Source organism: Hermetia illucens, chromosome 6 (genome assembly GCF_905115235.1).
Source record: "Hermetia illucens chromosome 6, iHerIll2.2.curated.20191125, whole genome shotgun sequence".
NCBI classification, from domain to species: Eukaryota; Metazoa; Arthropoda; class Insecta; order Diptera; family Stratiomyidae; genus Hermetia; species Hermetia illucens.
The window spans coordinates 3,251,867-3,278,478 of NC_051854.1; the positions used below are offsets into that span (position 1 = coordinate 3,251,867).

The window sequence follows — 26,612 nt, forward strand, 5'->3', positions numbered from 1 at the left end:
GTTATGTAGGATAAAGCCCGGGTTTCTTACAACCAAATATCCTCCCCTTGCTTGTTACCCTCCACATTTAATTGCCTCAAATATTTTTTTAAGTGTTTCATGCAACCATAAACTCCAAACCTTCAAGATAATGTCAATATCCAAAAATGGTGGTAATTTATCTGGAACTCACACACATTGGGATATATAGTGCAATAAAATAGGTTGTTATCGTCCACGCTCAATATCTTTACAATTTTTCGCGAACCCCTAGATCAACCAATTCGTGTAGAAATTGCATCAGAATATTCAGACACGTATACATATGAATTGTTTAAATTTAGACTTAACCTGTAAGCTTTGGACAATGAGTCAAAACCCAGCCAAAATGTAGTCTCACTTCCCCCGCGAAGAGAAATATCCAGCGAAATTCGACGAGTGGAAAAAATGGGTGTGGTATGATTTATATACATAGATAGTTTGCGGATCTTCCTGCAAAATCTGATATCTTTGTTGCAAATACTTTTACGAAATTACAATACATCTGCAGTGATGCAAGCAATCGAATAAAGCCATCTGTCGCTTTTGACTTTGGCTGAGAATGCTCAAGCAAATTTCGGTGAATCCCCTAAAATATAAATTCAGAAGTTCCAAAATATAATTAGCATGAATTGATTAGATTATGTGCAATTGCAACTTTCCGTATATAAATAGATAATGCAAAGGAATTGAAATGATGGAAAAAGATGTAGATAGTGTCCAGTGTCATCATTCAGATTTCTGGTTCCACAATTGGGAAAAATATTGAATTATTTGATCTAGCATAATCGACCGAGATTATCTGATTGATTTTGTAGTTTCAGTGAAAATAATTTCAAAAAAGTCAGGAGAAATCATCAATCAATCTTGGATAAGATCATAATCGAAAAAATTGTATCTTTTCCTTCCTTATTTGCTTATCACGGATGGGTCCCAAATGAGGACATTGGTTATAGCAGCCCGCGGTGCTTGTAAGGTCAGTACTGTCGGATCTCATCGAAGCAATTGGCTTAAAACTGGCACCAGGCTCTGTTTCAACTCGATCAGTCGAATGAAATGATCCTGATATACATAGGTATCAGGACACTCGAGCATCACTAATGCAATTAAGACCGAATTAATGAATGAATTTGGTTCATGAGAATTCAAACTAAATGCTATAGTCATTCAAAATCAAAACACAAGGGCAGGATAAGGTGTACACTTATAACCTTAGGAATCCTGAAACGAATCTTGCTTTTTCTGACGAAGCCTGTGATCCTGGCATAGAGTGTCTTTTTTTAGGCTGGATCCTACTTGATTAGTGTTGAACATAGTGTTTTTTTGCTATTTTATATTGTCCTGCAGTGTCCTTTCTGGTCGAACCTGTGCCTTAACACGAAGTTCCGTTCACCTAGAAAGCATTAAGCGAAACAATAAAGTAGAAGCAGTAAATTTTTCTGATTTTGAATTTCATTCCTATTCTTTCAAAGTTTCCATGGTGTCAAAGCTAGGTGGATCCGTCCTTACAATGGTACTCTCGTAGACACACATCTTAATTTTGGCACCGGCAACAAAGATGATCTGATGTCTATTTAGTTTTCCCTTCATCTCTGTTTTGAAATTAAGAGAGCCATGTTCTTAGGACAATTGAAGCTTGTTGGTTATATTGGTTCAATTCGTTTACGATCAGGCTGCAAATTCGATGCCAAAAATCTTCACTTTTTACAGTAGATAAAGTGGAGACATTCAGCTTTCTAAGAAACTGAGTGGAAAGCATCAGAAGCTGATTTAAAAGTCCTAGTGGGATTCAGTGCAAGTCCTATCTTTTCCTTTGCATATAGAACTAAAGGTGAAACAAATTTTAAAAAGTCCAAAAAGTTTCAGCTGCAATATATTTTTATCGTGTCTTTTCTAGGAAGTATTTGTACAAATAAAAATTTTATCTTATCAGATATCTTGTTTACTAAATAATTCGTGAATGCGCAAAATTCGGGAGAGTGTTCAAATTAAAAATGTGGTAAATCCATCATTATCGTGCTGCTGGATCTCTACAAAGGTTGCAATGGGGAGTAGATCATTGAATTACCTACACTGGGCAGGGTGGTATCAAAATGTAAATATGGTTGCCATTTATCCGTTGATGGGGTGCAGCGCGTCAACCATACTTACACTCAAATACGCTTCAGCTCATCCAGGACTTCCCAGGATGCACGTACTCCTCTACCGTTCTGCGCATTCATCGGCTATCTTGGGAAAGTGTAACCTATCCACTGTCACTTGTGCCTTTGGATCACATCACTTTGAGACCCGGTATACGCATAAATTAAAGAAATTCGAGGAATACGTTTCGCTTACACCTGAAACACTACTTCTTTCTTTTTCTTCAGCCTTTGTTCCGTTCACAAGCGGGGTCGGCTCCTCGTGGTCGACTCTGCTATTTGGCTCTATTAAATGCCTGATCTGGATGTAGCCGCGAGGCTTTTGAATCCCCATCCAGTGAATCAAGCTACCATTGGTTTGGTGGATCTTTTGGTCGCTTACCATCGACTTCGATATTTAGAACAACCTTGGCAAATGAATTCTCGTTAGCGCGAATTACGTGACCATATCATCGAAGACGCCTCTCTCGCAATTTTTTCACTTGTTTTAGCGGTTCCACTTTCTTTCAGAAGGGACTTTTTTTCTTGTTAAAAGCTCCTTTTCAGATGCCTCTATTTCTTCCAGTTGTTCTTACAACTTTCCTTCTGCACATCGTTATGATCTTGTTAGCACTCGGGCATGTCTTACTCATCAGCTTGGGAGGTCATGTCTTTGACTCTTAAGCATTGATGACGCCTATACTGGAACCTAGAATATCCTCGCATACCATACCCTCCTTTTCATCGTTGGATGGTGAAAAGGTTCGAAACCTACTGTTTGGTTCTGTCACGCAGCCATTTGAGGCCCTTACTCACTAAGACCATTTCTTTCTTCTTCCACTCTCCCCGCGAGACTGCCCTAAAGCATTGCGTCGTGGGACTGGATCAGTCCTTAGACAATTTCCTGACCGATAGTAGCTATTTCCTGACCGAAGACAAACAATCTTTCCTACGATGATATGCTAGTCATCAATCTTTCTTCATCTAAAATATTTTTTTGTATCTTTAAAGTAGAGTTCATGGCTAGTCCCCTAAGTATTCCTGGTAAGAAGTTTCCGGACAGGTCAACAACCAGACTAGGGTCATTTTTCAAGTTTTTTTGCGGTGCCTAGTGCCGAATCTACGAACCAACCGGAGACACTGTGCTAGCCCCCAGCATTTTCGAAATGTTTCATCGTTACAAATTTTCCGGAATATAAAATGTAATCACCGCTCCTTATTCGTACTTCATAGCACATCTGAACTCACTTTAATTGCTTATTGCATGTTCTTAGTGCTTTCTATAATACCTACTCGGTTGTCCCTTAAATCACTGAAACGTGATCTTTGGAGTTCGGTTCTATCTCGGTATATTTAGGGACACATAGATACGCATGTAAATATCTTGAGCTTTGTAAAACTTTAATAGAAAGGAAAGTAATTGGTGAATGTATAATAAGAAATCATAGACAAGAGAAAAGCTTCAGTTCCACGTTTCATCACAATCAGACCTAATGAAATGATTAAAACCAGCCAAGCTATTACGTGATAAAATCATAAATGTTAATTGTTGTGTAATCAATTCTTTTTATCTTGTTTACAAATAAAATGTAGGGAAGTCCCCGGAATTCCCATTGTGAATTTTAATAAAGGTAGGAGCTAGTTGTTTTGTATTTATTCATCTTGGGCAAGAACCTAGATTTAATGAGGCAGAATTATTACATTTTATTTTTATACTTTATTTGTAAGCTCTGGGAAAGTATTCTAATCGCTGTAATAAGGAGCGGATTGAGCTAATGAGTTTCCTTAATCATTTCAGGCGATTTTATAACTTTTGGATTCCGTTTATGCTTATATTTCTAAGTTGAACTTTTTCGTCAGTAAGTCGTCAGATTCGTCGGTTTCTACGAGTTATTCTAAGCCAATTAACGAGCAGACGAAAGTTTTTCTAAACGTGATTTAAGTGCAGGTGAGAATATTGAATTCAGAAACAAAAAAATATTAATTTTCAAATTTTCCCTCGTCAACCCCGTCGACCCGACAATCATTCTTCCTGCGTTATGTCATCCATTTCTACCCAAATTCCCCAACAGTTTGAGAAGCGCCTTTGACGACAACGTCAATTGGCTCCCTGCCTTCCCTAGTTACCACCAGAGCGGCATCACGTGAATGTTTGGTGTGTTAGTGGAGTGGTGATTGATTTTGGCAAAGGATCCATTTAACTCTCATTTTCTTCACGGTAATTCATTTAAACTGCTTCAATTTAGTGTTATTTCCATAGAAAGTCCCGTCGACTAGGTGGCCGTGCTGCTTTGCAAGTAGGAAACGTAAGTCCGTACAAATCAAGTGCCAATTGGAACGGGCGATGGGAAAAGTCACCAGAAAATCCCATGTCCGAGTTCGCGGGTTGGAGTGTGCGACTTTTCACATGGTTAAAAATACCATTTAGTCGCTCTTTTGCCTCTTGATCTTTCCGAAATTCGGACGGAGCGAGCCCGTGGGCCGACGGGAAACAGGACGTAACACGCTATTACGCTGTTTTGAGTGGAATTCGGGCAAACAGTGCGTCTGGGTTGCGCTTGATCAGGCGCCGTTTTCTTCGGCCCTTCGCCCCCGTCTGATTGTATCCTATCTGCTCCTGCTGTCAGTCGTGTGGTGTCCTTTCTCTCGTTCGAATCGCATTGCCGGGATCTAGGGCAATCTGGTGTGCTGCACTGTGCGAAAAGCCGTCGTGAAAAAGTCTTGGAAAAATTCAGTTGAACATTTTCCATCGTCGCCAGGTTGTCATGTGACAGAAGAAGATGAGAACAGCTGACCCGCGAGTTGTCAATTGGGCCAAGAGAATCTCGTCGCCGAACTGGATGATTCCCTATTGATTTCTGGCCGGTTAGCATGCTTCATGATTGATTTTTGTTTGTGGTTCACTTCCTGGCCGAATATTACTTACCCCTGCGGGAAAATTGGCGAATTGCACACAAGAAAGGGGCGGAGGGTCGCGGCGGACGGCGGGTGGGTTTTGTGGGCGAAGTCAGTCGCAGCCGTGACTCGATTAAGGCTTCGATCAAGGCATCAATTGCTGTAATGTAACGCGATGTAACATAAAATATTCATTAGTGATAAGGTCGTGTGGAGATAATAGTCGAGTTTCTTGTTATTATTGTGTTGTGTCATCCTCGCAGCAGGAGGGACAGTTCGCAGTATTGCGCCTATTTCGAGTGAAGTACGTAGGAATCCTCCTGGGCAGTCGCTTCCTAGCAATAGGTGGTGATTATCGACTTGGCACTGAGTAAAATTAGGAGACATCTGGCATCCACGGTAGTCGCGAGCTCAGTCGTGTAATTTTAATAAAAGCTTCAATGAATTTTTGATGACGGCGCCAAAACGACTTGTGTGCGTACGCCCGCATAGTATTCTCGTGGATGGGAGTACAGTAAATTTGTAAAAAGACAGTGCAACCCCACCCACCCACCGCCTGGCTCGCGGCAGTCATACGCCCGTTGGACTAATCATGGGAACCGATTGCTCTGGCGCCAACTTTTCCATTACATAATTCGGAGCGAAGGTGTCCTGATTCGCAGAACGCGCTGATAAAATATATAGACGTGTCGATGTTATTTATAGATTGTGCTGGAATTTCCTATTTGGTTTCTGTTGAGCTAAACGCAGTAAGTACATTAGTTACCCTGCAACAAACACCCTTCAGAGTTCCTTCTCCCCAATTCTGTACACGAAACTCATCATCGCGACTATAACAACTCCATTTCCTAAGTAAATATTAACACAAACGATGGACAGCACAGATTTCCCTCCTCCCGCTCTCGTAAACTTTCAATTTTCCAATCCACATCACACAAATCAAGGGGTTCCTCCAGTGACCACATCGGATTACATTTGAGTGGACCCAGACATGCTGTTGGAACGCGTCCAAGACACATTTCAATAATTTTCGCCAGGTCTGGGAGGAGACATGTAGTCTGGCGTCGCCGTGGTGATGCATGCATTTCCGTCTATACTTCCCGTCGTCTCTTGGCAAATTGCTTTCACGACGTTTAGTCTCGTTTCAATATCCTCCTCGACTGTTTGAGAAATCATAATCGATTGCGGTTGCTATTTAATTTACATTCAGAGTGGTTCGGCTCCGCAAGACTCGCTAAGTAGAATGTTGTCATCGTCTGTGGAGTGATAAATGTGGTAAAATTATTTTGTAGTGAAAATGAAAGTAGTAATGGTCAAGGCTTTAATCGAAGAGGCTAATCGTGCGTAGGACACGTGGCCAATTAGTAAAATTATCATAATTGTAAATGGTCAAGTGCGATGATGAAGGGATGACATTGCGTTTGATTAGTTTCACTTGTGAGTACGCCTAGGCTAAACTTGGGGTTCAATAACCTCAAGCCTCCGCAGGTCGTCCAGCGTGCGATGCCAACTACCTCGTCACCCTTTCAACAACGTTCGATTTACCTTTTTAGATCAGCTGCCTCCAAGGGGAAGAACAAAAGTAGAGTCATACATTTTGGATTTTAACCCAATTACAAGCGAATTGAGACAATTTTTGTATTTCATGACCGTCAATTTTGCAGATATTCCACGTGTAAAATAATTATGAGCGTGGAATGAATAGTAAATTTGATTTCGTTAAAGCCTGGATAAAATCCTCGCTGTTTCTTCGCGAAAAATTATAATTTTTAAGAAATTTCGTGAAAACCTAAGTCAATTGCTAGCACCACGATTCCTCATCGTCCTCCTCATTTTTTGAGACAATCCTAGAGTTGACCGTTATAAAAGTGGAAGTGCCACTCAGCGTGGCTAAATGGCTAAAGCTAAAGACAGCCGACACGATTATTAATCGTCAGAGCGATGGTTATTTTTCTCAAATATGCTTTCGCCGATTGCATAACATTTGCCTGGCAAATGTCATGTAGCAAAATCACTTTATGTTGTCTTTGTTCGTTTTTTGCTCGATATTCGGTACAAAACCAGAATGTTAGGGGCTCAAGAAGAATCAAGTTGGGGGCCTTCAATTTATCGGCGCTGATTCAGCAACTCCATGCCATCTGTATTTCCGAAAGCTGGCTGAACGATGCCATATTAAACTCAGAGCTCCCCGAAGGGTCCTCCACTTTCCGCTGCAACAGGGCCGGGATGTCTCTCGTAAGTCCACCGGCGGTGGTCCTCGTCGAACTCGTCTTCTCCTCCCCTAGCTTTCCTTTTGACTATGTTGCTCTTCGTGCCTCCCCGCCCAACTTCCTCCTGTTCATTCTATCTTGTGTATACGTCCTCTGTGCTTGCCCTTCTCACTTCTATAAGAATTGTTAAACATTTTGTCTGAACTCCTTACTATCAGATTCCCTTCCATCCCTTTCTTCCTTTCACCCTCTGGGTTCCCCATTACAATAACATAAAGGCAAAGTTGTGGACTAACGAGCTGACTAGGGGGGTCTGTTCTTGACAGTCCCTCAGTGCGCATAGTCTATGTCCCGCTAGCGGCTGTTAAGGGTGGAACCTACTCGCCACGGACCTCAGATACAAAGGCTCATCAACTACGCCCAGTCAAGATGAATTTGACCCCCCTATAACAATGAATTTAACGCCTATAACAAAACTTGATCGCAAAAGCTCCTGCGACACACCCGAGCAAATGCATACAAGATGGCAGCGGCCTGCCCGGGGTACTGGCCGATATGGGACCATGCCGCCAAACTCGGCATACCCTACAATTCGGAAAAAAGGGAAAGCCTCTCAGGCACTTCCTTTGCGATTGATCAACTCTAGCTCGAACGAGGTTATGAAACACTAGGTATTATTTGAGGACCGCATGGAGATCTCTAGTTGCAAGATGGGAGAGCTGCTTTCCTTTGTGAATGCTACGGGCTGACTTTGAGGATTTGGCTGGATTCTGCTCCCCTCGGCCTTATCAAAGCAGTGGGCCTCTCAGAGTGACCATTGATACCTACCGTACTTATAGCATTTGCATTACTTGGAAGGGTATGTTGGAACTCAAGGAGACACTTTGGATAATTTCTTTAGCTTCATTACCTTGCAGAGTTCTCATGTCTTGGCTGTGATTATGGGACTTTGGTCATTTCAGAGATTTAGATTCAAAGATACTTTTCGTTGCTTACACATCTGCCCTGCTGTCTGTGCATACTCTCAATTTTTTGTTCTTTTGTAGCCGCGTGAATCCCTCTGGTTCCATCTTGCACATGCTTTGCGGTATTTGAACTTGTTATTGATAATGTCATGAACTGTGCAAATATCAATTTGAAATTTCTCTGAAATCAATTCCACTGTTACACGGCGGTCAACAAGAATAATGTTATCTATTGAGGGAGTTGAGACTTCAGCCAACTCGTCCTGAAAACCATTTTTTCTCCAGACCAATTTCTCTCTTGAATTATCGAGTGACCCCCGTTACATAACTTTGTTCTTGCGTAGTATTTACTTTTGATGGTTTTAAGCTTGCGAAGGTAATCAATGAACATAATTCCTTTTGCGTCCCAAAAAAGCAGTCGTCAGTTGCCTGTCCAATCTATTGTTTTACTGTTGTTTGGGTTCAGGAATGTAATGGTGCATCCTATTTCCATTCACAGTTGCAAAATCTATGCAAAAATTCGCTGAGATCTCACTTGTACAAGGGCGGTTCAATAAGTACCCGTGTTAGAGATAAAGACCCATTTTTATAGTTCCTTATAATCCCCTTTTAGGAAGATTTCTCCCAACATTCCTGCAATTTTTTAACCCCTTCAAGAAAAGGATTTGCCGAACTCTCCAAAATACACCTTTGCCTTGGCGATGACTTCCTCGTTTGAGTGAGATTTTTTTCCCCGCGAGCCATTTTTCCATGTTAGGCTATAAGAAGAAGTCGCAGGGAGCTACATCGGATGAATACGGGGGTGTGACAGCAATTCATGCAGTTAGGAGACGATGAATGTACCGGTGCGTTATAGTCGTGACACAACCCCTTCTTTTTCGCCAAATACTGCCGTGTTTCTTTCAATTTTTTGTCGAAGCGGTCCATTGTAGTATTGTCCAAAGATCGTCCTTTCTTTTTCTAAAAAATCCATGAGAATGACGCCATTCACATTCCAAAAAAATCGTCGCCATGACCTTTCCGGCCAATGGGACTGTCTTCGCCTTCTTTGGAGCAAATTTACCCGGAGATATCCATTGTTTTAATTGTTGCTTAGTTTCTGGTATGTAGTGATGAATCCAGCTTTCATCAACGCTATCAACTGGACGCAAATACTCCTTCGGATCTCGCTTAAATTGCTCTAAACACTGCTTCGAAGTTAACAGCCGTATCCGCTTGTTGGTCCACCGTGAGCAATCGGGGCATCCATCGGGCAGATAGTTTTTTCATTGCCAACTTATCATGTAAAGTATTAATTGCCGTTCCGTTCGACACGCCTACGGTATCTGCTACTTCGCGGGCTTTCGTTTGTCGATCAGCGAGAATCATGTCATGGAATTTTTGACTGATTTCCCCAGAGTCCACATCTGCTGGGCGTGCTGGTCACTCCTCATCAAAAACCGATGTTCGCCCAAGTTTAGATTCGTTCAACCAATATCTAACTTTGGTCATAGATGGCGAAGTATCCCCATAAACAGTACCCAATTTTGCTTTTATCTCCCATTTTTTTCCATCCAAAAACAAAAACTTCCCTCAGGAACGTCTCTTGTTGTTAAAGACGCCCGCCGCCGCGCCCCTGAACCTCCCTCGTGGAGAGCCAAATTCGCGATTGAAACAGTTTTTCATTTCAACTTCTGACCCAGCGTTAATAAACGCGGGAATCATCTGGTGGAGAACTCCTTCATGAGAAAATGTTCATGTAAAATATAGCGCTGCACACGTGCAATTGATATTATTGTTACCTTTCAGTGTTGAATCAACTTGTTCTTTGATTTGAGCTAGTGTTTCGTCTTTCAAATAAGTGCCCGTTTTCTTCAACAAGTCCTCAAACGTAGATTAACAGTGCAATCGCTCTGAAGGTTGGTATACAAGCTAGTCAGGGATAGGCTTATAGAGTACCAGTAAAAATCAGACCTAGCGCCATTCCTTTTTCAACCCGGAGACAATTTACCCCACCCTCGCAAAGTTCTTTGTATCCGCCAGGACCCATAGCAAAGTGTCTACTATCAGGAGCTATATCATGGGGCAAGGCGACCCCTCCCTATGGGCAGCCCCTGAGACATATTGCCTCAAGAGGCTTCCGTCCGGACACAATGTGGAAGTCCCTTCACTTTGACTGATTAATAACGGATCGATAGCATGCTGTGACCTATAAATTTGGTTGAATTAATTATGTATGAGTACTCAAAAAGTATAATGATTTTAACAACTTCAAGAATGGCCATGTCATGTTTTGACTGCTTAATTTGAATAAGTGCTAAATGGTAACGTTCAAATATCGGATTATTAGGTGATTAAAAACCAGTGCCGGATATTAATAACCATCCTCGAAAAGGGCTCCGCCTGCATCATTGACCATCAATTTGATAATAGAAAATTAATAAACGAATACAATTTGCACCATTCTGAAATAGAATCCGTTCAAAAGGAAACGCAATTGCATTTGGGAATGAAAGCGCCCGATAAATTCTACGATTCAACCACAAAATTCTACCACGAAAATCTATAAATAGCAAACTTTCATGGTGGCGTAATTACAAGTAATGCTTTCATTTGATCGTCACGCGATGCCCTTCAAAAATGTGGACATTCAAAAAGCAACGAATGTTCACATTACTATTGAATGAAGTGCATACAAAATATGAATAAGCTTCCTTAAACAGTTGTAGCGTTGGAAATAGCTGTGTTTCGGGTAATTCATTGCCATTTGTTTTAATATGGGCTTATGTGTGGGAAAGTAAATTTTTGATTACACAAGGGATAATTCACTTTTAATATGGCATTTGGAAGCGTCGTAGGTTTGGTCAGTATCACGGTACTTACCTATTAGTCAATTAAGCGTCGGAACACATGACTCATTAGATGATGAATAATGCTGTTTTGTTTGTTTGTTTCAGAGACCCAGCTAATCCAACAATATGTCCGAATACTGGCTTATTTCGGCTCCTGGCGACAAAACATGCCAGCAAACTTTCGACACCATGAACAACCTTACTAGCAAACAAAATAGCGTTTGCGTGAATTATAAATTTCCGATTCCGGATCTAAAGGTAAGTCGAGTTTGTTTAGTTTACGAGGTTAGACAATTAAATAATGAGAATGATTCCTTACAAAACCGTATATTTAAAAATTATTCTACAACTCTACCATCCCCTTCAAAGTAGTCCCCTTGGGCAGCTATGCAGCGATTCCAGCGCGTTTTCCACTCTTTATAACATTTCTGGAATGCTTCAACTGGGATGTCCGCGAACACCCTCGTCACGACCGCTTTGATGTCTGTAATTGATTCAAAATGGGCATCTTTGACCACCGATTTTGTTCTAAGGAACAAAAAAAGTCACAAGGTGACATATCGGGCTAATAAGGCGGCTGTTGCAACACGGCGATCTCTTTAGAGGCTAAATACTGGAATACGCTGAGGGCGGTGATTTGATTTATGGTAATCATCGTTTTCACCTTTGACTTGCTCATGCGAGCTTTCGCGCGAGGGGCATGCGGAGACAACCATTGTGAGCTTTAACGTTTGGTTTCCACTTGTTCCAAACAATCTTCTGCGACGGTCATTTGATGCTGTTTTTGCTTCTCAGAAAGGTTCTTTGCAACCATCTTCGCGTACAACTTTTTCATCCCGAAATCGCCCGTTAAAATGTGCCTGACTGTTTCACGATTCATACCCAGTTCCGAGGCCAACATTCGAACTGCTAAACGCCGATCTTCACGGATTAGGTCGCACACACGCTGCGCATTTGCGTCAGTCTGCACCTCGACTGGTTTCCCACTCCACGCCTCGTCTTCCGCCGATAGCATGCCGGAGATGAGGCCAAGTGGCCAAGCGAAGACCTGCAATGAAAGCGAGAGTTGCGTTCTCTAGAAGGATCGTGGAGTTCTCTGCACGGATCGTGGCGCGTCTGGTGAGAGCGTCGCACACACTGCGGGCTCAGGACGGTGTCCGATCTTCAGGGCGGAATTGGAGAGGACTAGGGGGTGTGAACGGCATGATCCGCATTTTACAAATTAGCATGCACCAGAGTGCAACCGCTCGGGGCATGCTTCAGTCAGACTCCAAAGTGAAAGTGAAATCTCTAGCATCATCGGTGGACTGGTGGCGAGTCCTAGAAGAATTCTACGCGTTGGATGGCGCTCCGGGGGTGGTAGTGTCGCAGTTGACACCATTGTAAATTCAGTGATGAACCTGATAACGACGTCGTGTGAAGCTTCCATGCCCCGGAGGGGCATCAGGCGCGAAAAGCCTTCTATGTACTGGTTGACGTCAGGAATTGCCGACCTACGGAGGGAATGTCATAAGCTCCGCCATTTGGCACAACGTTTGCACGCCAACGACGAGGCATGTGCCATAAAGGCACAGTATAGATCAGCAAAAAGGAGACTCCGCAGCGCTATAAATAAAAGCAAAGGAGTGATCCCCGTTGTCCTCCTTGCCAAGGAGCCCAAAGTTATCTACCGCCGTAAGGGCGAAAACTTAAGAGAACGCACTCTTACCGAGTGGAAACTTTCTTGACAAAATGAGCTAAGGGGCAAATGGACTGCGTGGCTCATCGACAAATTAGACCCGTGGTTGAACCAAACACACGGTGAGATTGATTATTTTCTTACCCAACTTCTAAGCGAGCAGGGAGGTTTTCAGTCTTACCTGCACAAGATTGGGAAGGCGCGATCTCCTGATCGTGTGTTCTGCAATGGAGTGACGGACGATGCTGAACACACCTTTTTCTCTTGCGAAAGGGGGGAGGCTTTCGTCAGTAGCTTTATGAAGACACTGGGGAGCTCTCTCCAGACAACATTGTCTTGCCATTTCGTGACGAGCACCACCAATACACGTCTACTCAACACGACACAGTAGGCGAACTAAACAAGCTAGAGCGATGGTGAATATATCAATGGAGAGGGGAAGAATGCCGGGGAAGGGGAATTTAAAAGTTGCTAGTTTACTACAAGCGCGGCAATAAAATCAGTCTCATTGCTTAATTGTCTAACCTCGTAGTTAGAGTTAGTTTTAGAAATAATTAAACGAGCCTAAAAATTAGTGTTAAGTAAATAAGTATAATTTCTCTTACAAGTAAATGTTACAATTGTTCTCAGGTTGGAACGTTGGATCAGCTGGTCGGGCTATCCGATGATCTTGGTAAACTCGATGCCTATGTTGAGCAAACAGCTCGCAAGGTTGCCACCTACTTAGGTGAAGTTCTCGAAGATCAACGTGATAAGCTTCAAGAAAATCTGCTTGCAAACAATAGTAAGTTATTACAAGACAAAATAATTAAATCATAATTTCAGATTGTCTCAGTTTTCGTTTAATTTCTATAATCTTAAACACTTGATCTATGAAATAATGTAATGTATGCAAAAGATTCAAAACCAAAATTTGTAATTTAAGCATTTACGTAGTTTTGGAATGCTGATAGTTACTACTTTACTTTTCAAACATTTTTTCATTTCATTTATCTTTTCTGTTTATGGAGTTTTAAAGAGAAAGAAATCAATATGCATACCAGTTTCCTTCTAGATTCCATGCTATCAGCTTTACAAATCATATGTAACGGTCAATAAAATGCAAATGCTAATATCAAATATTGAATAATGGAACGAAACTTGTATGCATAAATTTCATTGACTTCAGATCCGATAACAAGGCTAAATTACGCTTTTTATTAACAATATATATATTTTTCAGAGATCTTGTAAATCCAAACTATTAATGTTAAACTTTATTAACAATTTTATCATTACACACAGTTTTAACATGACAAACAATCCAAAAACCAAAAAGTACACCGTCAACAAAATTAAATAAATTATTTTCACAGTTTTTTGGTCAGTTCTCTATTGAATTCAGTTTTTTTATCGGTTCATTTTATTTTCATTTTATTACAAGATGAGTTGGTTCTATTCATTTCTCATTTGAAAATCTCACCAGCAATACCATATGTTATACCAAGTTTTTAACGGCTTTTTAAGTAATCGATACATCATTTTACTACTCATTACTCTCTAGGACGAAAAACATTAAAAATCATTGAACTCAGCAAAAATGTCACAATCAATTTCAAAATCCTTTTGTATGCATACGTAATTTCATATCTTTAAACATTATAAAACTACCACGACGTTATTTGAATTTATAATGTTTTTTCTTTCATATTTTATTTATTTTTCTGTGTATTTATTTTATGTCACTATTTTATCTATCTCTCTCTGTCCCCCTCTCTCTCTCTGTTTGATTAAAAAAAAATATTTTATTTGGACACATTTTTAAGTATATTTTAGCATTTTGTTCTGATTTGCATCATTGTAATTTTAATTGCGGCTTTGTGTGTTGTACTTGTATTCGTAATTGTGTCCCATTCGCATAATATGACGCAATCGAATTCAAAAGCCACACGTACTCTGAACAAGTTATAGAAAGCATACATACATATCAGCCTCCCGAATTTAAACAAGTGTTGAATGAAAATACAGAGACAAATGTCTTGGACCCATTCGAAAAAAAAGACCATTTGCAGGGGTTGTGAATAGAACTGAATTAATAGAGAAATGTCAACAATAGATCTTCATCTATGGTTAAATTTATCTTAAAGTATGTTGTTATCGGACTAGCGAGTTTATTCAAATTTCTCTCTAATGACGCTTTGAATCCAATTTTGCAATTTAGTTTTCGCGGTGCATGCCATGGGCGCGCAATCTCAGCAGAGTCATATCATAACAAATAAAGATTTGCTTTTTTGAGCCATTTTTTATGCGTTCAAGAATTCATTGATGCCAGGAAACATACTCCTCCAATTGATGTTCCATAACAGATTGCGGTTATCTCCTCATCCCATTCCTTTGAAAAGGTTTTAGCTTCTCATGATATTTGAACGCTTATGAAAGTAAATTAGAAAAAATTATCAAAGTGATTGATCAGAGAAAAATTTTAAATTGCAGCGTGTTCAGCAAAAAAATTGACACAAACATATGATTTCATTTTAATTCGTTGTAAATTTACGAGGAAGGACCCAAAAAATTGGGAATTGGGCTATGGTGGGGGGTGATAGGGAGTAGGAGAGCCTATTGTTCGACCAGGTGTCCGTTACGTTCACTCCATCTGAGTCAATTTATGAAGTTTTGTCCGCGTAAGTACATCGGTTCGCCCGTGAGATTTTTTTTAGTAAAACAATCTTTTCCACTTCGCCGAAAACGTAATGGCAGATTATCGAGAACAACGCGCGTCAAATAAATTTCGTTTCTTGCTGGTGAAATCGATCACGGCAACTATTGTAATGCTTAAAACTGCTTCCCGTTCAGGATGCCCCCGGATGAAAACGTCAATAAAATCAATTTCCTCGTTCGTGACCGAACCATTGATCAACTCTGTGAAATCTCTGGAATATCATGGAAGTCGATTCAGTGGATTTTATCCGAAATTTTGGACATGAGAAAAGTTTCAGCCGAAATTGTCCCTCGTCTTCTCACAAAGGCGAAAAGGGAGCGTCGGCTTCAAAATCAGCTCAAACGGGACTAAACTATTTTCCAGTGTGAAAATGGAATAGTGGTGCTATGGATACGATCCTAAAACAAAGCAACAATCAAGCTAATGCAAGATAGCTGGGTCTCCTCGTCCCAAAAAAAGTCGTCAGGTGAAAACATCAAACTTTAAGACAATGCTCATTTTTTTCGATTGTAGTGTTCTACACGCGGAGTTCATTTCCCTGAGTCAAACTGTCAATCAGAATTTATACTTGGAGGTTTTGAAAAGATTGAGGGAGAGTATCCGGAAGAAAAGGCACCCAGACGGCTGGTTCATCCATCATGACAATGCGGTGGCCCACACCATCCTCTCCTTAATGCAGTTTTTGACCAAAAACCGACCTGGCAATCGGTGTCCATCCTCCTTATCCTCTGGAATTTCAGCAGCCAATTGCTGAATTGTAATTGGCTGATCTTCGAACATGATTCGTCGGAGATCGGCGGCCTCCCGCTCCATTGTTCATAATGGATGTCCGTGTGGCCGTCAGCAAACTCCCTACACCATTTGCGGACATGTTGAATGCTTATTCACGTTTCCCCATACACTTGATGGCGATGAACTTCTCAAGTGGTAACTTTCTTATGTGCAAAAATCAGATGACCGCACGAATTTCGCACCTGGCGATGACGGTCTCCACCTCTGTCGGGAATCTTATTTTTGAAACAACCTTCGTATTAAGAAATGAAGAGGTTACAACCCGTTCTTTTGGGTCCCTGTTCCACTCCAACAGCGCATGTTTTATTTATTACCACATCCTCTAAGATGAAAATGTGTCTCGTCCGTAGAATGGAAAACCTCGAAATGCCAAGAATGTTTGACTGTCTCCATATTGAACGCCGGGGAGGTTGTTCAATGATCCCCGTATCCTCTCAATGTTTTCTGGGGTAGTGACGGCGTTCTGGTGGACCCTTATGATTGACGACAAATGTCCAGTAGTCTCAAATGCATTCACCTACAAAACAATTCGAACCTCAAACGAAAATCACTCTTTATGCAAATGATTAAATACGCATTTCCAGATTAGCTTTCAAACAAAACGTGCGCTGTTGCACAATAAACTTCCCATCCTCCTCTGTCGAATGATATCACTGTCCACACCCACCGAATGCAAATCTCGGAGGAAAAGGCTCTCATCTCTAACTTCGTCTTTCCTTGATATGAGCATTAGGCTATATTGAAGAAGTTGAAAAAAGAGAACTAGGTTTTTTTCCTTATCCTGTAAATATTTTTATTTTTTCCCGCATACGATCGTTTCGGAGACCACGTGCCTCCTTCCTCAGTGCTACTGCCTAATTGAATAATGAAGAAGTTCAAATGCATTCATGATACATTGATAGTCTGGGAATAAAAAATAAAACGCAAGCATTAGATTTGCCGAGCGGCAGTTGATCATCATCGAATCAGCAATTTAATATCGTTAAAAATCTACTGCTATGGGCCTTATGGTTCCAATAACTAAAAGTAACATATGCAGCAAGGATGATTCAAGCTGCTGACGAGTTAATGCCATATAAAATAACATATAGCAACTTAGAAAATTATTAACAAAAAGAATTTGACATTTTTATAAAAGTACTCAAATTTATTTGAGAACGTTGCCAAAAATATTTCATGTAAAAATCCTTGGCAGATGTCCAAGCAATTTGAGAAAAAAAAGCAAAAGGTATTGGTATTCCTGCATGTGAAGCTACAATCATCTAGGCGTGAACAGTAGTTTCATGTGCACGTACCTGAATCTGAATCTTTATGACCAATCCGTAATCGTAGCTTATTTTTAGTTGCCTTGAAAAGATCTGTTGATCTTTGAGGCTTCTTTTTCACGAAATTGCTTCCTTCACAGTATGTGATCGCATAATCAACCAAAAGAGAATATCTATCATCAAAAATCTTTGCAATCACATGAGAGGGTGGTGGTCCGCATAGACCGTAAAAGGGTGTCCTTCGATGAAACGTCTCTGCTATAATTGTTCACGCGAAATGAGCCTTCTTTGGCGATGGTAGGAATTAACCATGCCGGGGAAACGACAAACCTCGGAGTGAACTCAGGCTTCAGGTATCTCGCTAAAGCTTGGATCTTGCGTGCCCGATGTTTAATTATATCCTCGGAAACGATGTAAACGAGATATGGCTGGCTTTTACCGAAGACGCATTTATCGGGGTTAGGCGAAATATCGCTTTGCGTAGAATTTGGAAGAGTTGGGGCAGCTGTTGGAGATGCTGCTTATGGTCATCGAGGGAATGAAAATATCATCCAAGTAGCATCTTGTAAAGGGACAGTCGCGCAGAAGATAGCCCATAGTGTGCGAGAGACTGAGCCGTGTTGCATTGTCCGTTCGATGAGCGCGTAAATTCAAAGGGGCTGAATAGGGTCGTGAAAGCGCTCTTTGGTAATGTCCCTCTCGGCGATTGGAATCCGAAGATCCATGACGTAGAAAAATTGGCCTCTAATCTCTTGAAGTAGGTCTTCGACGATCAGTAGTGGGTATTGATCAGGGGTCACTACAGGCATTTAGGCGTTTATAGTTCCCCGTAAGTTGAAGGAGGTGAAGTGCGCACTGACTGGCTAAAGAGCGCACGATAAACCTGCACGTACAGGAGTCTGAATTGCTCCTTAATAATAATAATAATAATCGTTGGCGCAACAATCCATGTTGGATCAGCGCCTTGAAGTGTGTTAGAGCACTTCATTCAAGACCGTAACGGTACACTAGGAGGCAATGTGGTCAGCATTGCGCTCGCCCGAGATTATTACCCTGATTTGACTCAGGTACTCATTCACAGCTGAGTCGACTGGTATCCGACGTCCTTAGCTGCTTTTAAACGGGGGCCCTTACCTTCCAAGGGCTCGTGGTGTGGATTTCATGGTGAACGGGGAGATCGGACAACGAGATGCTGGTGTTGTGTGGCGGGCATATGTCGTTGAATGAAGTGAAGCGCAAATAATGGTGGAGTAGACGTCAGCGATGATAAACCGCCAAGGGTAAGATTGACGCAACCTCCGGCTAAGCGTGCGAACCAAAAGTGTGGATTAGTGAGGGATTGGCTCCGCGGAGTGGAAGAGGCTGTCGCTGAAACTGCTTGGGTTCTTTGACTATATTTGATCATAATGAAGGACATTTTACTCCAACACCTCTATTATGTTACAGTTTGTCATAGTCTGCTGTTTTCTGGTTTGTTTTAAATGATGCCTCTCATTTGAGCGTTATAAGAGTATTTATTTTTCCTACTTTTAATATTTTGTAACATCCCTTGCGAGTTCGATACCACATTTAAACTCTTCCACACACCCCCCAATTGTCTACGTTTATGTTTTTATTCTTGAAAAAAATATAGATTTCAGCATGAAAGTAGAGCCGAATAAATTTCCATTGTAACATTTTTCGTGCTCGTGAATTGTGAATATATCCCTGCCTGGAAGTCGTTTTGCCTGCTAATATCTGGGATGAAATTTCTAGGAAAAATAGGACAAGTAAAAGTCGAAGGGTTTGTACTATAATTTTGCATGTTGTCTCTACGGGAAAATTTATTTTGATGCATGAAGATCTGTATCTTCTACACACAAGACATGAATATTATATACCCCCAAACACAAGAAAGATACTTCTGACTATTGCTACTATAACTCACGAAACACGTTATCTTTATACACTTCGAGGTTAAGGAAAGTACGTTTGATTTTGAAAGAAAAATCGAAGAGGGCGCATGTTATTATTAGAGTTTGAGTATGCCTACCCCATACAAAAAAAATTAAGGAAACTCGTCAATTAGTTCTGCCAAAATAGGAAGTCCCTGATATTCATAACGTGATTTTTATTTTTCTCTATTCAGCATTAAGAGTAAGTGTTGTCATTGGTTATCGCACGCATTTGTCCAATCCCTCACCGAACGTGTCCCCGTGTATTAAGCAACAGGAATCATACTCTCATAATGTTGATAAAATCGAAAATCTGTGGTAAAAAAAAGCTTTTTAGAATGCTTATAACATCCTAAGATTTTGATTTCCGTTCTATAGTCTCTTTCTTATTTTATTCGTTTCTCTTCATTCAGTTGTAATCTGATTTGTTTTCAAGTATCTTTCAACACATTTTATTTTCGGTTATTTTTCGAACCATATAACTATGATTTAAAACAAACTCGTTTAGAATGGAAGAAAAGAAAAAAAATATTTAAAACTTTTCATGAGCATATAATTTTCGTCATTAATATTATAAGAAACATATATTGTAATTGAACGTCTGTGTACGAAAGGTCCGGGTCCGCCAGATGAAAATACTCATTCGGAATTATTAGGCCAATCATCGAATTTATCAAATAGCCGAGATACTTGTTCCCCGTGCCAAGGAAGCCTTACAAATTCGACTGGTTCTGAAAAAGAATTTGATGCACAGTGTGTATGTGATAGTGAAAATTCTAGTAATGAATACAATGATACGTTTGATTGGTGGTTTCAGAGAAACCGTGGTTCGAATAAAAGCAGGTATTATGTTGTTTGGATGATAATTTTGTTTTGGACTGTGATGTAATTTAATTTTTATCGCTCTCGTTGGATAGTACAGCTAAATATAAGCAGTTAACAAGTGAAGTTTTGAGAAGTTTGGTGGAGAGGCTTCCAACTAAGATATAGTATTTTGTTTGGGGATTGAGGGAGTCATGAGCCCGCAACCAGTTGATGTCGGACCAGACCAATTGGGAGAAAATTTCTTCCACATTTGTGGTCAATGGACCCCTCTTTTTTGAGCTAAACACCCAAATTTGCAAAAAAAAAGTGACTGATGGTTTCATCCAGGGCATAGGCAACTCTTCAGATGCTGCCCCACATTAAGGAATAATTTCTTTTCGGTCTAGTTTGGGCCTTAACATAAAGGAGGATTTCACTTGGATATAATTCGTACTAACGACGTGTTTTTGATTATACATAAAGGAGCGATTGTCACCTGTAGCCACTTTCGGTCACACTGCTCCCAGAGCAGAGGTGAGGTAGCGTCTGATGAATTAGCTTTGCCCTTGACGAAACCGTCAGTGTTTTACGGGTATTTGTATTTAGTTTGGTTTTCGCCCTGGAAAGAATAGCATTCGGGGGTGGATTCTATTAGGGAAAATTTTAAGGCTCAAATCAAAATCAATTCTATTCTATATAATCCTTAATTCCATTTGTCCAATTTACGCTATAAATTAATTTAATAATTTAAATCTTTGAAGCCTCTCCTCGTATAAGTCCAAAACAAAATTATATTCGCCAACTAATTTCCTAAAAATTATCTCAAAATAAAAAGAAAAGCAAAAATCAATAAAAATTTGAAACGATCAATCAAACATAAAAATAACATCCTAAAACCACCTAGAAGTCAATCGTCAAGTCAATTAAATATGACAAGTGGAGCAAATTCGACACATCGTTCATCTCCCGTGAGTAGTTGTTGTGGGAGTAGTCATGGTCGGTCCAGTCCTGACGTTGAACTGAACGGAGATGGAGTGGGCGAGCCACCGCCAATGCCACTTAGTCCAGGTTAGACCCTGGTTAAACCAAATCTTTGTTTTGTATGCGCAAATATTTTTACTGTTATTAATTAATTATATTTTTCAATTTTCTTTTAATTTATCGAAAATATCTAAATTTTCAGTTTATATTTTGAAATAAACAAAATGAAAATTCCTCTTCCCTTTTTAGTTAGATGGAAATATATTGTATCAATCACAAATGATTCGTGTCAATTGGGATTTGGTTTTTACTTCTTCACTTTGAATTCATTCTTTATTTTTCTTTATAATTTAATTCAAGGCTTAATTTTCATTGATTTTTTCTAGATATTCCTTTCCAATATGTAGTAGATGTCTTACGCTCTATAGTAAATAAATGAACGTGTTTCGCTGTCTTTTGAAGGACGAATTTAAGATTTTTAAATTTACATCACAGTATATAGATATATCACTGCAGTGCTTCCTGTTGCTCTGTTTTGTGCATTTCTGCCAGCTTTTCTTCGTTTTGTGCTTGAAAAAAAAAGGTGAAATGAATTATGTGTTGATATAACTCCAAAATAATGTTATACTAAAATAATCAATGGTATAGCATGATTGAAACAGAATAGAGGTGTGCTAGATATGACAAGAGCATTCTTGGGAAATTGTGCACATGTCACCTTTTATCAACAAAGATTATGAATAGCAAATGCACTCCGAAGAAAGCTTATCTATTCGGGGAGTACTAAGTGTCTTGTAATTGGGACTAAAAACGTTGCCTTTCTATGCACCAGAGATGTGAGAATTTATTTTTGATTATCTTAAAGTGCATTGACTTTTCTACTCAAGGAGGTAATATTTTGTAAAGTTAATATCTATATCTTTCTCAATCTCAATCCTATTCATGCAATCTCATCCCAACATACATTTCTTTCTATAAATCCAAAATAGGGTATCAAATGAACATTTCAATTTCTCATATAAAAATCTCATCCCTACAAACATACTCCTTAAAATTACAATGAGTTTTTAACAGTTCTCACATTCCCTTTGTATGTTCTATAGTAGAAAGTGTATTTTATATTTTATCTAAATTAGTTTTGACTTCAAGCTTGTCGTGTATTTTTCTATAATTTGGTATGTAAATTGGAAGTTCAAGGCATGAAACTAAGAATGATATTTCCAAAATAGAATCAAATCGTAAGTTGAAATGTTTATATACCATCTTATAAACCAATTCGTAGAGTAGTGATAATGTAGTTACTGTTATTCTAGAAGAATGCAAGACTTTTTTCTCTTTCCTATTCCTAGAAATTGTTTTTGTTAATAGAGTTTCCAATTAATCAATAAAATATTTATGAAACTATCACCTATATATCGGTAGTGCCCTTCAATCTCAATTTAGAAAGAGTTTCACTTAACCTTTCTGACTATGTTATACAGAGCAATCGATTTTGCCAACATGCGCGACGAACGAATTACTGCAGAACTACATGACCCGAAAAATAAAAAGGTGTCTCAACAAAACAGTTGAGAAGCATTGTACACTTCTCAACACATTCTAATGGGAATTAACTCCTCCTATCAAATGGCGTGTTAAGCCACTGGTCCAGTGTAATATCTTCATCTCCATTACTGCGTGGCGGATCCCGTTTATTGTCTTTTCTAGTCGGTCAGCACTTTGAATCCTAGGGGACGACATTGCGGTAAATATTCGATTTGAGACCTTCATTGATACGTCGATCATAAGGCACGTGAGTTGTGGAACGCCACTTCATTCAAGTGCACTAATGCGTGAAGCAATTTGATAACGCAGTTCTCCATTGGCTAGTAGCATTGGCCCGAGTATATAAATCACTCAGTTCTAGGCACTGATAAACGCCTGTTTCATGGAAATCGAACTGCGTTTCATAAGGCGATCATCCCATTTCTGAACAAATTGCTGAAGATCGAATTTGGTAGCCAGGAAATCATCATCTGCATAAATTTCGAAGAAACTTTGAAAATATTTTTTTTTATACTTTTCGCACCAATAATTTCTAAGAATTAGGCATTTTCAATCAGAACAATAGAGACATTACTAAGAGCTTATAGAAAGATCCCACTCTTCCTTCAATCGTCGTTTAAGTCAGAAAATTACCTAACTATCTCTATGGATGTGCATTAAAATTGCCAATCCCGCGGTTTTTGTAGCTGCTTTGAGCGTACTCCTCATATTAAACTTCAGAAAAATTTTAGCAAAGTTATTCTTGAACAAGAGGCTAGTTTGCACAGTTATGAAGATATGGGATTTCAAACACTGATGTTTTCTGAGTTCAATGAGAAGCTCACAGGCAAAATCAAATATGAGTAGGGGTAGCCACCTTCTGATTTAAACTGCAAAAAAGAAATGAATTTTATTTGTGAGATATACGGATGAAGCGGGGAGAGGGTGTCGCCATTCTTTTATTAATGCTCTGTCGGTGCTCCAACTCCTCCACTTTCTGTTTCATTTTAGATTCTAGGAGATTCTCCTCGGCTGGCTTTGAGGTAAACCTTTGGTACGTCTGGAGGTGGACCTCAAAGTCAGCGTCTTCGTTAATGGTTTCCAGAGTTGAAAGTCGTCTTTTGCATTAGGGACTATACCGCCTAATATGTGCATGAACGTACTTCCTTGCAAGGGGTCAGCGATGACTTATCAATTGAAAATAAATCCACTCGAAACACTCATAAGTTGGCAATGCGGATGATTAACCGAATATTTCAGTGCCGGTACTTACCTAGTGTAAGTCCTAACTAAAGGTTGTCCCAAACAATTTCCTATGCCGCTTAAATACATTTTCTCTTCCTAGGCTAACATTTCGACTTTGCCGGAAGTATTGATAATCAACGCTAGCCATTTTCTTTCTGCTCCATGGAGTGGTTTGTTGACAATCGGTTGATTGCTTGTTTTCAACCGTTTCGATTTTGCAACGTCTACCACGTGCTTGTTATACACGGTAGGTACTCATGTACACTCCAGGCCAATCGCATCCAGAGAACGAGTGGAACGCAAAGCTTTCAGCTAGAATTTCAGTGCTTCGTGGCATAATCTAAAAACATTTCCCTTCCTTCCGATAAAGTTATAGTGGAATATTTTTTAAAATTGGTAGACAGACAGAACGAGTCGCACTCTCTCATTAAGAGTTATGCATGGTTGGTAGTTCCTCTTCTTTCGCATTATTAGGACGAGGAAATCATCAGCATATTGGAAAATTTCTATGCACTGGTTGAGTTTGGGATTGAATTAAAATTGTGTATAAATTAAAAGGATTTGAATTACGACCCCTATTCTCAGAAAGCCTATTTTCAATTGTTATAGTACTGCGATTGAAAATCGGAGTTCTGGGTTCGAAAAGTCTTAGAATCTAGAGCGAGATTTTCGTAGTAATATAAAGTTTAGTTAATTTGTAGAAAGTTCTATTCAGCCTTCTTCTGCATTCTTGTTGTCAAGGGCGAAATTATGACATGTTTTTTGTGGCCTTTTTCTAAATTTAAGTTACTGTAATGACCCACTGTCCTGGGAGGAGCGTGACCGAAGTGGTGACTAGGTGTTGTTTGTCCCCTTACATACAATTGATAACACGGCACGACCATCACTCTGCCCTGGACGAAATTGTCGTCTATTTTTGTGAAAAACTTGGGTTCTAGCCCAGAACAGAGGGGTCCGTGGGTCAGAAACGTTGATCATTTGAAGATTTGTGAAATTTTCTATATTTTATTAGAGGTGTGGCACAGCAGGGTTAACAACATTCGAAATTTATTATTTGTATGACCGCGTTATGTTTTCTTTAATGGTGTTATCTTAGACATCTATAAAAATGTGCATACGGATGCTATCTTTTTGTAACATCTGTAAATGATTTCAGTTTGAATGTTTCCCATACTTCTTTCGACTGCTCCAATATACATATTATAAATTGCATTTCGCATCAAAGCCACTAACTGGCGTATTCAATCGACAATACAGTTAGTTTTAGTGGATTCTCGATTGGAAAAAATGATCGTTCTTGGGCTATAAAATCGAAAAATTTAACATTACATTTTTATGTATTGAATAAGTTTGCCAAGTTTTAAAAAGCCCCAGTGAACATCCCAAACTTCACTCAAAAAAGTGATTTTGGGCAATTTTATTTTCGATGCTTTTGCCAGAGAAGACAGATGTAGATATGTACAGCTTTATCTTTTCTCTTCCATGATGGACCTATGAACCTACCCCTCACCCCTCACAATATCTAAAGAAAATGACCATTGTAACACTCGTAGCGCTGTAAAAGTTGCTCGTATTATTCCAATTGACGTTGTTTGTTCTCGTATGTTAGACAATTTAATGGGCATTGTTCACAGATTTTACGGATCTCAGAAACAACTGACAAGGCGCTTTGCCCGAGAGCAGCGTGGTTAAAAGTGGCTGCCAGGCATTAGTTGCTGTTTTGTATTCATTACCAAACATAGAGTGCATTTCAATTATTTTGGGCCATACGAAGCACTACTTTTAGGCCGAGGCCTGGCGGTGTCTGACGAGTTTGCTTACACCCTGAACAAAACCGTAAGTTATCCCTTTTTTCAACAAATCTCCTATCAGGTCTGAGAAGATGAGGTACACACATGTCGTACAGGGTCAATATAATAGGTATAATTCAAGCTGAAGTGCCTCAACACATAACCCATGCAGACTTGATTTTCCCAGCTTAAATTCGCTTAATGAAACTTTGGAAATATTGTGATAGCTCGTGAAAGTTTTACCGAACTGAAAGTAGGCTTAGAAAGGATTCGGTTCTCGAGGTGCCAGATGGAATTAGGTATTGGAGTCAATCAGTCACGTTCAACTCTAAAGCAGAAGATTGGAGTTGGTAGGGTAGGGGGTAGGCAGGGTGTAGTGTGATAATCCCAACTGTTACTATGCACGATTTTGTAAATAGCAAAATTATTGGCTCCATTACTTCGAAACGGGAAACTTTTGAAAAACATAGTCAAACCATATGAGGCAGTCCATGTAAATTAGGTATAAATCAGTATCTATCTTTAAGCTTCTAAATTGGCTATGAGCGAATCTCTCTGGGTTGTACCCCTTATTAGGATCATCTTATCTTACTTCTTCTCCCGCCAGCATGTCCTACGTCCCAATCAATTAATACTATGAACTTATGCGAATATAGCTGAACTGTCTCTATTAGATCGTATTCTATCCCTTAGTGGGACCCATCCATGTCGATTTTAAATATACTGAAGAATCTTTTAGGGTTGACCTATTCTGGGTTTCTAATAAATAGATTCCTGTACAGCTGAATAGAAATAGCAACTATCTACGTTAGATTTTTTAAACTCACGAAAGTGTCATAATTTTGTTTATCTACCTTCGAAA

General features: G+C 39.7%; 1 protein-coding gene across 8 annotated transcripts in view; it reads left to right on the top strand.

Moving 5' to 3' along the window:
• The first annotated feature begins 4,219 nt into the window (after positions 1-4,219).
• The window catches only part of LOC119660616 (V-type proton ATPase subunit C), a 28,698-nt gene continuing 6,305 nt past the window's right edge, over positions 4,220-26,612 (top strand). The window contains exons 1-6 of one of the 8 annotated variants that reach the window (XM_038069314.1): positions 4,220-4,356; positions 11,145-11,297; positions 13,348-13,501; positions 20,021-20,163; positions 20,224-20,249; positions 21,115-21,278. In XM_038069314.1, the coding sequence (XP_037925242.1) occupies positions 11,166-11,297; positions 13,348-13,501; positions 20,021-20,163; positions 20,224-20,249; positions 21,115-21,278 (619 nt within the window). In that variant the 5' untranslated portion in view covers positions 4,220-4,356; positions 11,145-11,165. Of the gene's footprint in view, positions 4,445-4,522; positions 4,637-5,362; positions 5,783-11,144; positions 11,298-13,347; positions 13,502-20,020; positions 20,250-21,114; positions 21,279-26,612 lie in introns of those variants that run through there. The other 7 variants (XM_038069315.1, XM_038069308.1, XM_038069313.1 and 4 more) reach the window with 7 other exon arrangements.